Genomic DNA, 14165 nt, shown 5'->3' with positions numbered 1-14165 from the left:
TGTGGTCCATTTTAAGTTAAAAGTAGAAGGTGATACATTAAAATGTTAGCATTAATTTTTTTTTTAACCAAATAGGTTAAAAACATACACAATGCTATACAAACACTTACTGTCCACTATCACCTTTCACTGACAACAATAATACATGGAGAATTGAATTCTACATGATCTCTGGATATTAGCACACTGTAGGTATGGAAACCACGCTCACTTAAATCTTTGGGGAACACGTGCAAGCTTTTTCTGTTTGTAGACCTGATAACATTTATACTAGAAATATAAGAGAACATCGTGGAAGCTTTAAGCTCTTATCCTTCTCTGACTCCAGTGGTTATATGTTTCTCAGCAACATCCTTGAACTCACTGAGCCTCTTTTTTCTTCCCTGTAAAATAATTTGTTAGGTTCAAATTGGTGGTTCCTATTTGTGAATCCCTGAGACAACAAAGGTTGCAACTGGAGTCCCTCCAGCTGTTTTAACATCTCAAAAATCTAGATGAAATCCTACATTTATCCTTGGTTAATATGAAAATTAACTGGCAAAATTAATTGGTAAATGCCTTTGATGAAATCATAGCAAACAGCCCCAGAAATTGTGATCCGAAGAAAAGTGGCTACAAATAAATGATTACACAGTTAGGTTGAAATCATATTCAGTAAGTGGGCCAAATATGTGATTGGCAGACCATGTGTAAACATATAAAATATACATGCATATTTGATAAATTTTAACTCTACCAACAAATGTGGATGATTTGTAAACCTCTTTCAAACACATGGGGCATGTTGTGGAAAAAAGGACTTTCGGGCATAATATCGCAGACCAGCAGTCTCACAGAATTTTAGTGTTGATTCATAAAAGGATCCTAGAATCAAATTCGATATAAATGGAGTGGAACATTTTGGTGTGGGTTTTGGTGGTTCTATTCGTTCATTCTTTTGGTTTGCTATTTGTTTTCAGTAAGGAATTTGCAGAACCTCCTTTCTGGACACTAATGCCTTCTGAGAATCTCTCAGCACGGTGGAGGAGACGGGGATGTGCTGAATCCCGGACGTGCCTGAGCATCAGTTCCCACCCCCACAACCCCCAACCCTGCACTGCGGTCTTTAGAGCAAGCTTTGAGAGCTGCCAGTTTTCATACCAGCCCTCAAGTCCTTTGGTCTCTTAATTTGGATCCAAAGTTGAATTTTAAGATAAAATTTAAGTATTTTAACATAAATTCTTAAAAGTTGAATTCTAAGATACGGTTTTAAGAGAAAAGTTGCATTCTAAGATGACATTCATTACTGCGACAGTGCAGTACAGACAGAAGCAATCATCAGTATGGTTCGCTGGATGCCGACTCCAGGCCAGGCACACGCACAGCGTCTAATCCTCACAATGATCTTGTCAGGTGGCCCTTTTATATTTGAGAAAACTGAGACTCATAGGTTTTAGTGAGCAGCCCCGGACTCCTTATTCAGTGTGTCATAAATCACAATGACATTCCATGGTACCTGTCTGTGCTTCTACTGAAAAGTAGGGCTGTCCTTCCAGGATACTGTACACCAGCTTGGCACTGTTTCCATAGGTGGGGTCATCTGCGTCTGAAGCTGTCACCTGGATGACTGATGTTCCTTCAAAGTGAAATACAGTCATTAGCAACAGTCCCTCTGCTTTTCAAATTATATCCTCGTTTGTAAAGTTTTGTCTTAAGATTAAAAACTGAGGACAGCCCCCAAATTATTTAACATCCTTTCATTTCCCTGGGGTTGAGATGCAAAAATAATCTCGCTCCCTCCCGCCTTCCCTCCCTTCCTTTTTTGTTTAATTCCCATGGCTTAAAAATAAACTTTCTATATTCATCGTGCATCCTGCTATGCTTAGTAGTTAAAATAATATGAGCATTATTGCAAAAACATTCTAAGACCCATGCAATTGGAGTGTTCAGTATATCAAATAATTAAATAAAAATCTTCCCAAAGAGTATAATAAAGGATAATTAATGATGAATTGCTTTTCATGAAAGGACAGAGTGCAGGCTTCCATCTGTAGCAGAGCAATAAATACATCATTTTATTGTTGCTTTGCATGTAATAAAATGGCTGCTAATACTACATTTTAATTAATTTATGGCTATAAATATTGTACAGAATGTTGTTCCCTACTGGCATGAAAACTGCATCTTCCCCCCTCTAACGAGCCTGGTAGGCACAGAGCAGAAGCCACCAGTAGACACCTGGTGAGCTCTAAGGCAAACATTTGTGGGTCACAATGGAAGGAAACCAGGGAACTGAAGGAAGATGGATTCTGTTTTTCCTACAAAAGACTCCGTTCCTTGATGGTCACAAGTATCTGAGGGCATGAAATGCTGGGCTTCAGAATGGGGCGGGGAGATGCTGGAGGGAGCGAGCCAGTGATTACCGAATCCCTCTGTGTCAGGCACCGCTCAGAGCACATTCGCAGTATTCTGCCAGTGCCCCCTCTGCTCGGCATTTTTACATCCATGCTGCTTGTGAGACATCGAGTGTGAGAGGTAGGAAGCTGCGCAATCTATTTTGCAAAGTTGGTTATTGCCAGAGTCAGGAGTCTAACCTCTATCCTGCAAACAACCAAACCCAAGACCTTTTTTTCTATGACAATTTCAGCAGAGGGGCCAGGTTCTAGGTGGGAGGCAAGGGAGCCCATTTGCACAGCCTCTGAGAACCATCTAATTTACAAGGTTGTCAGTGATTTTCACATAGTATAAAAGTAAATCTCATTTTTTTCCTCATTACTCTCTGTAATTAATTCATTATTTCATGCAAACCACTTTTTTTGAGCTCTTCCCACATAACCAGGCACTATTCTAGGTAGTGGAGATTTATAAGGGAATTAATAAGTTCTATTCCAGACCAACATGGAGCAGCTAGGGAAATTATTAATTTTTTATGCTTAATTTGCTTCTAGAAATCCTCTAAGTTCACTGAATCTCTGTATTTTACATCTGTGTAAATTTAGCCCTCATTTAACCCTCAACAGAGTTTACATTATCCTCATTTTATAGATGACAAAATGAAAACTGAGGAAGAAGGAAGATACTGCCAGGGCTGACCCGGCTGGCCGGAGGCACAGCCGTGATTCCAACCCAGGGCCGTCTGACAACAGACTCTACTCTCGTAGACCACGACGGGAAGTCTGGTGCTGATCCCTAAGCACCAAGGAGCCCAGCAAGGTGGGAACAGTGAAACCCGCCCTGGAGCACTTTTCCCCTGGCTCAGCCGCTGACACCACTGTCCCCTCTTTAATGATTCATTTGATGTCTGCTGTTTCTCATTAAAATCCTCAGGTGAATACTGAGAAACAGAAGGACCTAGCAGGGCAAAGGGAGGAGAAGGTGAGAAATGGCTCAGCCAGGCTTTTATTAATATGAGGAGGTTTTGACTTTAGCTGGAGGAGGAAGAGGAGGAGGAGACTTTTTTTTCTTTTTTTTCTTTTTTAAGCATCGCAAGCTCTATATGCAAAATGAAAGGAGATTAGAGTTCTAGGGTCACCTCTGTATCTAACTTTCTTGAGCAGGCTGATTCCCAATCTCGGTGCTTGGTTTTCTCATCTGCAAAATGGGCAGTTTGGCCCAGATGATGCTTAAATTCACTGGAGTTCTAAATCTCTGATTCATATAACTAGACTCACTCCCTGATCAGAACAGCCCTGATCACTGTTTGAAAGACAGACCCTTCTTAATAAGAGGCATGCTTCTCAAGAGACCCCAAACTACATGCATTCTACAAAGCCAAACAAACAGAAGTTATTGCCAGGAAAAGGTAGCCAGGTGAAGAAATCCTTCAGAAAATTATCCTCTAACAACACAAATGTGTCTTGACATGTGATAAAAGACATACCTGCTTCTGCATTAGTCTAACAGATGGTGACACAGTGTCATGGTTAGGTCTGTAGTCTGGATCCACTTAATAGCTCAGACGACCTTGGATAAATTAGTTAACCTGTTTCTAGCTTGGGTTTCCCATCTGCAAAATATGTCAAATAGGACCTACCTCATTGCAAAGATGAATCATTGCAAAAATTAAATGCAACAGTGCATGTAAATCATTAATTAGCACGGTGCCTACATGCTACAAATATCGCTGCCGCTGTCACTTCTTGAATACTGACATGCACCAGTGACCAAACGCACGTTATGTCTAATCCTGCATGACTAGAAACTTTTACTCCCATTTTACAGAGGAGAAACTCAGGCTAAGAGAACAGATGTCACCGATGCCAAGTCACACAAGTTAAGAAGCACCAGAGCCAGGATGACTTGGCTTCCATCACGTTCCTCCCACTCCTCCACACTTCCTGATATTTCATAAGTTTAGCGTTTAAAACCTCAGGGTGATTTAAAATATCTGAAACTTCAGCTACATACATGAAATATTTTGTTTGTTATTTTGCCATGGAAGATACAGCATAACTTCTATTTCCTGACCAGGGAGAAGGGGCACCAGCCCACCCACCCGCAGAGACACCAGGCCTGTAGGTGGTGCCGGGGTCCCCTGCTGTACGCACCCACGTTGGACCTCTCGGGCACGTTGGCGTGATAGGTCTCGTGTAAGAACTCGGGAGGGTTGTCATTGATGTCCTGGACCTTGACAATGAATTCCGATGGCGGTTCCAGGGGCCGGTTGGTGTCCCTGTCCACCGCCTGAGCCATCAGTGTGTACTGGGCTCTCTCCTCTCGGTCCAATGTCTTGGTGGCATGAATATTCCCTGATTTGTCATCAATCACAAAAATGGTTCCGGCTCCTTCACCTGAGAGAATGTATTTAATGTTCCCATCGCCAGAGTCAATATCGGAATGAAGCTAGGAAAAAAGAAACCGAGATTTGTAATTCCATGTCAGGTGCGCTGGGGAGGCAGAGACTCATTTACAGGCTTTTACTACAGTACACTGTGTACACACACACACACACACACACACACACACCATGAGAGGCAGACGTTCTCACACCATTTTACACATGAACAAATGGAATCTTAGAGAAGATAACTCTTGGCCAAGGTCACACAGCTGGGGAGCCATGACACCACAGTCCAAAAATTTTTTATAAATTGTAAGATTCATTCTCTCCCTCCTCCCCTCCCGTGACATATGAACACATACAAAATATATATACATATATAGATAGTTATTTTGTAAGAAATATATGCATTTGAAAGAAAATTAAGAACACACATTTATGCAATAAGTAAATCTCAGTTCCGACTCCCATTCCTTCATTTCCTTGCTCAGAGAGAGAGTGCGGTTGTTACCAGTTTCTTGTGGATCCTCTACAACACATTCTATGCCTGTGTAAGAATATCCATACTGATACTCCTGCCCTGGTTTATTTTTAGGCAATAAAAGGCACAGTGCACGTACCACTCTTCACCTCTGTTTTCCTACAGGAGTAAATAAGGTGACCCTTCCACACTGCTCCATACAGATCGACCTCATCCACTATCTGGATGTTATTTATGATCATATTTTTAGCAGTCCTCTTCCAAAGGTCCCCAAGGTTGTTTCCAGGCTTTTGTTACCACAAACAATTCACTGATCAGACTTTCTAGAAGACCCTGTGTGTGGCCCAGGAAGGAGGAGGATTTGTGGATGTGCCCTGCCTGGAGACTCTCCCGTCCTCAGCACAAGCACGGGGCGGCTGGCCCGGGATGATAGCAGCTTCTTAGACGATAGAAAGAACCTCAGATATCCTTGGGCCGTCCGCCTCTCTTAACAAAGCCCAGAGAAACAATGGTGTTTGCCTAAACCCATGCTCGGCAAGGCCAGGAAGTCATCCAGGTCTCCTAACTACCCGGCCGCTATCTGTCTGCCTTGACTCTGCTCTGTGCTTTGTAACACGGAACTCCCCTCAAAGACCACATCCAATTTCCCTGTAGCAATAAACTCTTCACTGTACCTTGCTGTCCAACCTCAATTTCTGCAGCTGTCATCTTAATCTGACTTCCTCTGCCTTCATTTTACCCTTTTCGTGGGAAAAGATAAGCATTACTTTTACTGTTCTCATAGGCTTCAAGAGTAGCCAAGTGGATAAAAGGCTCTTGGTTCTACCTACTATATAAGAAAACCTAGTATAAAGTAAAAAGCTTGATTCAAAAGGTATTGATAATGATAATACTACTTATTATTTATAACTTACTATTATCTTATTGCTTATTACTATCAATGTCATTTTAATATTATTATTAATGCCATTTTAATTATTACTCTTAGGAAACCAAGGCCTGGAGAGCTTGCCCAGAATCACAAAGCAAGACTGAATACACTGCTTTTTAAATGTTCTTGTATTGTTTCAATTTCCCAAAAAATATCTAGTTGATTTGCAGTGCCTCGGTGAAGCACGAAGTATCTCAGCTTCAAGCGGATACCTGTAGGCACAAATTATGTTTTGATTTTAGTCCATAGTGCTTCTCAGGAAAAGAAGGAAAAAAGCACACTTTCCTTCAGAACTCACTATCCATAAAAACCCACGTGTTGTCATGAAATTATGGCTACACAATTCTTACGAATAAGGCAGAATGTGAGTATTCTACTAAGCGATTTGAACGTATGAACCAAATTGTCCCAATCTTCATACAGTTTCCCCAGTAAGGGCAGGATCCCTGCCACCATCCCCCCCCCCCCCCCGTCTCTCCCATCAGTCAACCCCCAGCAATAGTTTGCATTTGTTTGTTTCCCCGCCTCAGACCTGACAAAAGTCAGAGGCTCAGGCGGGTTAACGTGGAACAAGGAAATCAATGCAACGCGTGTTTAATAGAAGTGCCTAAGGAAGAATGTTTCCAGGGACCTCCATATGCTACATGTGAATTTGGCAAAACTCTTGGGAATTAAACAGATACGATTTCATGATAAACCAAATAACTAAACACAAAAACAAAAAACTTTAAAAATTACTGCTCATTATTTTTATCTTATTTTCAGAGTTTGAGGTTAGATATGAATTTTTTTTTCTCTCTCCATACAACCAACAGCGATACTTATTAGGTTCAATACAAAAAGCAGTTTGGGAAAGCTTTCAGTGCTATCAAGGGACCCAGTCACTGAGACAAACACAGTTCCTAACTCCCAAGACTGATGGCTTCCCATCTGCAGATCACAGCGTGACAGACTGTGCTTCCTGCAGGAAATCTAAAAGTCCATGGTTTGAGGCAAGAACATATAACGGAATAAAGACAGTCTCTTCAGCAAATGGTGTTGGGAAAACTGGACAGCTGCATGTAAATCAGTGAAGTTAGAACACTCCCTCACACCATACATAAAAATAAACTCAAAATGGCTTACAGACTTAAACGTAAGACAAGATACAATAAATCTAGACAAAAACATAGGCAAAACATTATCTCATATACATCTCAGCAATGTTCTCCTAGGGCAGTCTACCCAGGCAATAGAAATAAAAGCAAAAATAAACAAATGAAACCTAATTAAACTTACAAGCTTTTGCACAGCAAAGGAAACCACAAGCAAAACAACCACCTACAGAATGAGAGAAAATACTTGCAAAAGATGAGACTGACAAGAGCTTGATTTCCAGAATATATAAACAGCTCATACGACTTAATAAGAAAAAAACAAACAACCCAATCCAAAAATGGGCAGAAGACCTAAACAAGCAATTCTCCAGTGAAGACATACAAATGATCAATAGGCACATGAAAAAATGCTCAATATCACTAATTGTCAGAGAAATGCAAATCAAAACTACAATGAGGCATCACCTCACACCAGTCAGAATGGCCATCATTCAAAAGTCCACAAACGATAAATGCTGGAGAGGGTGTGGAGAAAACTGAACCGTCCTACACTGTTGGTGGGAATGCAGTTTGGTGCAGCCACTGTGGAAAACAGTATGGAGATTCCTCAAAAGACTAAAAATAGACTTACTATATGATCCAGCAATCCCACTCTTGAGCATATATCCAGAGGGATCCTTAATTCAAAAAGACACCGGCACCCCAATGTTCATAGCAGCACTATTTACAATAGCCAAGACATGGAAACAACCTAAATGTCCATCAACAGATGACTGGATAAAGAAGTTGTGGTATATTTATACAATGGAATACTACTCAGCCATAAAAAAATAATAAAATAATGCCATTTACAGCAACATGGATGGCCCTGGAGATTGTCATTCTAAGTGAAGTGAGCCAGAAGGAGAAAGGAAAATACCATATGATGTCACTCATATGTGTAATCTAAAAAAAAAAAACAAAGACAAGTGAACATATTTATAAAACAGAACAGACTCACAGACATAGAAAACAAACTTATGGTTACAGAGGGGAAGGGGATGGGAAGGGATAAACAGGCAGTTTGAGATTTGCAGATACTGACTGGTATATATAAAATAGATAAACAAGTTTATACTGTATAGCACATGGAACTATATTCGATATCTTGTAGCTTATGGTGAAAAAGAATATGAAAACAAATGTATGTATATTCACGTATGACAGAAGCATTGTGCTGTAACCAGAAATTGTCACAACATTGTGAACTGACTATACTTCAATTAAAAAAAAAGTTCATGGTTTGCCAAATTCCACTCTTTCAGAGCATCCTAAATCACTCCACCTTGAATGTCATCAAATCAAAGGTCATTAGGGAACAAGTCATCTAGTGTAGTCCTCCTGTTCAAGGGGAACTCAGATCAGCATAATCACAAAGAAAGAACATAGCATCCAACCACTTGACTTCGATTCCCCCATCCACCTTGACATCAGACTCGTTCCCATGTGCCTCGATTTTCAAGATCACTCATTACTTCCCCTTCCTCTCCCTTTTCCCTCTGCCTCTTAGTAGCTATGACAACAGCTTGCTCCACAGAGATGCTGAAATGGCTCTCAGGTCCTGTCTCTCCTACAACCCAATCCTGATACACACCCTGCTCCCTACCAAGGAGGTCCCTGCAGCAGAGGTCCTATTTTCTCAGAACAATTCATGCACAGCTCTCCACATTGCTCAAGCCACACGGCCCTACATGACTGGCATCTCTTCCTCTCTCGGCACAGAGCCCATCTTCTGGACAGAACGAATTCTTCGTGCCAGTGATTCCCTTGTGCTCCCACTTCTCAAGACTACTTCTATTTTGGGTGTAATCTTTCCATTTTGGATATAAATAAATTAAATTGCCTTGGTATATCTCTTCAAAAAGCTACTTTCTTATAGCCCTGAACAATATTATTGAGACGCTAATATGAACTTCCTCCAGAGACGTCTATTTCATAAATACGGAATGCTGTTCTCAGCTTGAACAGCAACTAAGACAGCTTTGTTGGAATCTATGAGGCTCACAAATCAGCACCCCCTCAAATCTGCTCTTGTCCCTTTTCCCCCCTCCCTGGGTAACTCCTACTCCTCTTTCAGGTCACAAGTATTATCACTGTCTCCATGAAACCTTCCTTCACCCCTCCCAGACAGTACCATGTAAATTCATAATCACGTCTACTGAATTTCTTCATTATTCTACTCCTCACTTTATTATCTTTTTAATTGCTTAGGTAACTGTCTCTTTTCCACTAGTCCCTGAACTCTGAGGCCAGGGACCACTTCACCCTAGGTTACCATTTGCTTTGCTCTGTACCGGCTCATAGCAGGCTTTCTGATCTTATGCATGAACACCTCTCTGCTTGCAGTTAACGTCACCATCCTCTGAGAGACAGCTGTACATTTTACTGTAAGTGACAGTCAGTTTTTCAAACATATTTTGGACTCTCTTTCTACCCCTGCACTTTTTGGCACCAGTCCACAGAGAACGCAGGATCTGGGTAGAGCTAAGATTCTCCAGCCTTCCAAACTGGTTTTCGCCATCCCTAAGCCAAAGTGGATAAAATCCCACCCATTCTTAAGACATATCCATTCATCTCCTCAAATATGCACAGAGGCTTCCCCCAACCTGGGCTTTAGCACAACCCGGGGACACAATAGTGATGCTGTTCCTGATGGAAAAGTAGCTTCAGGTGGAGGTGGGGAGACAGATGAACGCATAGACACATGCGCTGTGAAAAGGATAGCTATGATGAAAAGAGCACAGAGAGTTAGGAGAACACAAAGGAGGGCACCCAAGCTGGGTTTGAGTGTGGTCGGGGAAGTGTCCGCAGTTGGAGAACGGCTAAATAATCATTTCCATTCAGCACACTATTGTGTAGCCATTAAAAACAGAGTTTTAGGGGGCATGACATTAAGTGGAAAACAGAAGTGTTCTTAACATGGCTAAGTCTATGAACTGGGGAAAAAAAAAAAAAGGCTGGAAGGATGTGTGAACAAGGACTTTGTGGTTTTTGCTGGATGGCCACACCATGATTATTCTCCCTCCTGGACTTTGCCTTGACCACACCCTGGTACCGGGAGGGAGGAGAGTGGGACGCGGACAATGAGCGACAGCAGCCTTACCCTGCCCACGAGCACGGGGTCCGGCCCGGTGTACTCCTCGATGACGAAGAACTGGTTCCAGACCCAGCCCCTCTTGGAGCGCTGCAGCACCTGGCCCTCCTTGCCCTTCTCATGGTGCCCGTGGAACGAGGGGCGCAGGTGGCTCCTCCGCTCGGCGGCGAAGGCCTGGCTGTGGCACAGCACACCCAGGCACACCAGGGCGGCTCGTAAACAGTAGTTCTCCTTCATTTTTGGTTACGTGGTAGGCACAGGACAAGGCAGCTGTCACCCCTTCCGCCAAGCGTGCGGCGGCCTGGCAGATGGTGGCCTCCCAGACGCGTCACACAGACCTCTCTCGGGCTGGAATGTGTCTCCTCGCCGAGCACATCACGTCAGGGCTGCCCTCGTCCCCCGTCGGCCTCTGCAGGCAGAAGGGAAGGTCACATTAGTCACCGGCTCCATCCCCACTTCATTTCAGTTCCACTCAGTAAACACTGAGCCAGGCTGGGCCCTGTGAGGGCTTTGCTCTGGGTACCGAGGAGGCCAGCGCTGGTCAGAGATCGTCCCCGCTCTCAGTTTACCCCGTGGTGGGTGAGACAAACACGTACACAGAGAAGCCCCTCAAGGTCTACAGGAGGATAAAACGTGTGCTGTGCAATCCAGCTGCCCAGGTCTGAGGGCCAGTTCTACACTTACTCGCTCTGGGTTTTGGCTCAGCTGACCCTGAGCTCTGCTTGCTCACTTATGAAATGGGCACCAGAATCGTACTGGCTGGCTGCAGGGCCTACACAGGGATCCTGAGCAATAACACGCCCCCGTCTCAGCACCAGGCCTGGTACGTGGTAGGTGCCTCATGTTTACACTGTTATTAATGATCATACTTGTGCTTGGGGATGGTACTGTAATAGGGAAAGTTAGAGCATTATGGGCACCCAGGAGAGGAACACATAATTGATGGGGTTGAAGATGGAAATGGCAGACAGAGAGTGGGGCAGTTAAGGAAGACTTCCCAGAGGAGGGGATGGCTGGGCACAGCCCTCAAGATGAGTTACTGTGGTAAGAAGGGCATGGGTGGGATGTACCCAAAGCCCAGAGCTGGTCACAAGCACAGCAGTCCCAAGACTGTTCAGCGTGACTGGATGGTATAATGAAGGAGGAACGTAGCGATGGATCCTTCTAGACACAGGAGGTCGGGGCAGATCCTGAGATGGTCCTTGATGGCCACCAAAATGTTTACCAGTGTAACAATGGGTCAAATTCTCATTGGTGGATCAGTGAAGGCTACTGTGTCAATTCAGTGAGCAAGATTTGCTCTTGTCTGCTCCAATGCCGCCCCCCCCCCCCCACTGCCCAAGAAGCTGAAGATCCTACCTTAACCTGGAAGTCTTTCCAAGGATACTTTATAAGCTCTCTCCAACCAGGAAAAGCAAAATAAAGCAGCATTCCCCACCAACTGGTGGAAAGGTCTTGTTCCTGGCACCCAGCCATGACTCAGCGATTCACCAATAGTAAGGATGAGCCACTAACGCCTTTCCATGCCCCTTGTAGGTGTCTGACCCACAGTCACTCCAGTCCTCTCTCCAGCACACTGGTTCTCCTCTCTGGTCCTTAACTCCTGTCTCAGGTTCCTGGGCTTCTTCACTGGACTTAGTCTTTCTGGTGCTGGAAACTTAATTCTCCCCTAAGGAACTTGCCTTGCTCATTCCTATGTCTTAGGACCCCACATTTTCTCCCCAGACAACCATTCTTTCTCTTTGAAGCATCACCCAGACACCAGTTGGAACCCTAGTTCCCAGAAGGAGATGATGCTCACTACCACCCCTACCAGCAACGTGAGAGACTCAGAAAATTGCCAGGCACGGGGGATGGCCCACTGATGCTGAGGATGACACTTCATTTCAGCACCAGCTGGTCTAAATGAAACTGGTGAGATTCCTGAGTGTTGTAGGAATAAAAAACCATCCTCTGTTTCTTTGCTATCTAACTTGGATGAAATGGCTGGGAGGAAGAGGGGAACAGGAAAGAGGGAGTCTGCACCTTGGCACAGTGGACTGTACTTAGACTTGGAGCTCAGGTAGACCTGGACTGGAATGCTGCTTCCATGTATTTCAAGCCGGGTGGCCTTGGGCACACCAGGCCAGCACTCTGAGTCTCCACAGCCTCATCTGGAAGGCAGGGATGATAGGAATCGGGGCAGGCAGGCAGGGCTGGAGACAGAGTGGGCACGGGGCACACACTGGGTCTCTCCCTGTCTTTCCAGAGCGCCACAGCCCAAGTCCACAGGCCTCACTCGGCAGAAGGAGGTGCTCCTGCCCTGCAGGTGGAGATGCCTCAAAGACAGGAAGAGTTGCTTTCTCTAAGAGGTACAGAGGAGTAGGAGTCACATGGAGACACCACAGCCCTCTGGCCTTCAAGGTCTCGAAAATAAGGGCACTGGTGGAATTCCAATTTGTTGGTGCGGAACCCCTTCCTTCCTGAGGCTCTTTGACTTCAGCACCCCAAGCCTTTCGGCTTCCTTTGTAATACGGCAAACTGGCATCTGGGGAGGCCACAGATGTGCAGTCATTTCAGGTGTCCCTCACTGTCCTCAATGCCACTTTATGGATGTATTATGTAAGTCTCTTTTCAAGGAACAGGGAGTTTGGTGTTTGTTGTTGACAGACCTCAGGATACACAGTAAAAGACTGTGGAAGAGAAAGAAAGATTCAAAAGACAGTCATCATCTAACAGCTTCACCCTGAGACTCAGGCATATTAATAATACATCAAATGCTGTTTCTTGCAAGGCAAACTGCATGGAAACACCCCAGGTAGGGACCAGGAGGAGTTAGGTCCTAAAATGAGGCCATGCGAAGCAACAGGAAGACCCCTGCACTTAAGAAAGCCCAAGCTATGATTAAGAGTCTGCCACTAGCTTGTGGTGGGACCTCCTCAGTCTCCCTCAGGGAGGCTCTGCCTCGTTCTCTGTAAAGTGAAGCCAGTGGGTGACGTTTTCTGCAAGTGGCTCTCAGCTTCACGTCCTTGTTTGGACTTCTGGTGAGAGATTTTAGGGAACTTGCGATTCATACACCATCTTCTTACTAGACTGGATGCCTCTTAATGGTTGGAAGGATATCTTATTCACAATTACATGTCCAGTGCCTGAGCTCAAAGCAGGACACCAATAAAATCTGAATGTATGGTTTGAACCTCCTACTCTACTTTCAGATTTGGTATCCCACCACAGAATCTCAAGAAGGAGAAATAGAAAAGAAAAAGCATACGGTGCAACAAGATCTGTGCCCACTGCACACCACGCCAAGTATTAAGTGTTCACTCACACAGTGATAACTTACTCTTGCATACAGACCGTGAAGTGTATTTGAAAGAAAAGGTTTAGTTAAAGTTGATGTTTCTGCACCTCTTTTTTTCTGGCTGCCATTTTGCTGTGAAGCACAATTACTTCTGACACTCAACGTGTTGAAACAAGATGACAACTTTTTTTTACTTTATAAAAAAAATTTTAGCTTGATCTTAATGAATTTAAGAGTTTCCACATGACCAATAAACAATACATGTCATCCTCTGTCACAAAGGTAAAATTATTTTCTTCTGTTGGAAAGAATAGCAAAACCAAGTTGCTTTTAAAGTAATCACCAGGCGCATTATTTATATGAATGCATGTACGACATAAAGTTACTTTAATAGTTAATCTCAAGTATGTACAAGATGAATTTCAAGACATGATTTTTAAAAAAACCAATTTCAGAATGAAAGTTTACTTAGGAAAAGATTTTT

At 43.7% G+C, this 14165-nt stretch overlaps 1 protein-coding gene across 1 annotated transcript in view; it reads right to left on the bottom strand.

Moving 5' to 3' along the window:
- CDH11 (cadherin 11) overlaps window positions 1-14165 on the bottom strand; it is a 141764-nt gene that overhangs the window by 36224 nt on the left and 91375 nt on the right. The window contains exons 3-5 of the mRNA XM_074370644.1: window positions 10411-10810; window positions 4527-4821; window positions 1496-1615 (exon numbers count right to left, since the gene is read on the bottom strand). Of these exons, the coding sequence (XP_074226745.1) occupies window positions 1496-1615; window positions 4527-4821; window positions 10411-10638 (643 nt within the window). The 5' untranslated portion in view covers window positions 10639-10810. The remainder of the gene's footprint in view (window positions 1-1495; window positions 1616-4526; window positions 4822-10410; window positions 10811-14165) is intronic.

This window comes from Camelus bactrianus, chromosome 9, assembly GCF_048773025.1.
Source record: "Camelus bactrianus isolate YW-2024 breed Bactrian camel chromosome 9, ASM4877302v1, whole genome shotgun sequence".
In the NCBI taxonomy this organism is placed as follows: Eukaryota; Metazoa; Chordata; class Mammalia; order Artiodactyla; family Camelidae; genus Camelus; species Camelus bactrianus.
Note: the sequence above shows the minus strand (reverse complement) of the source record. Positions and strands in the feature narration are given on the sequence as shown.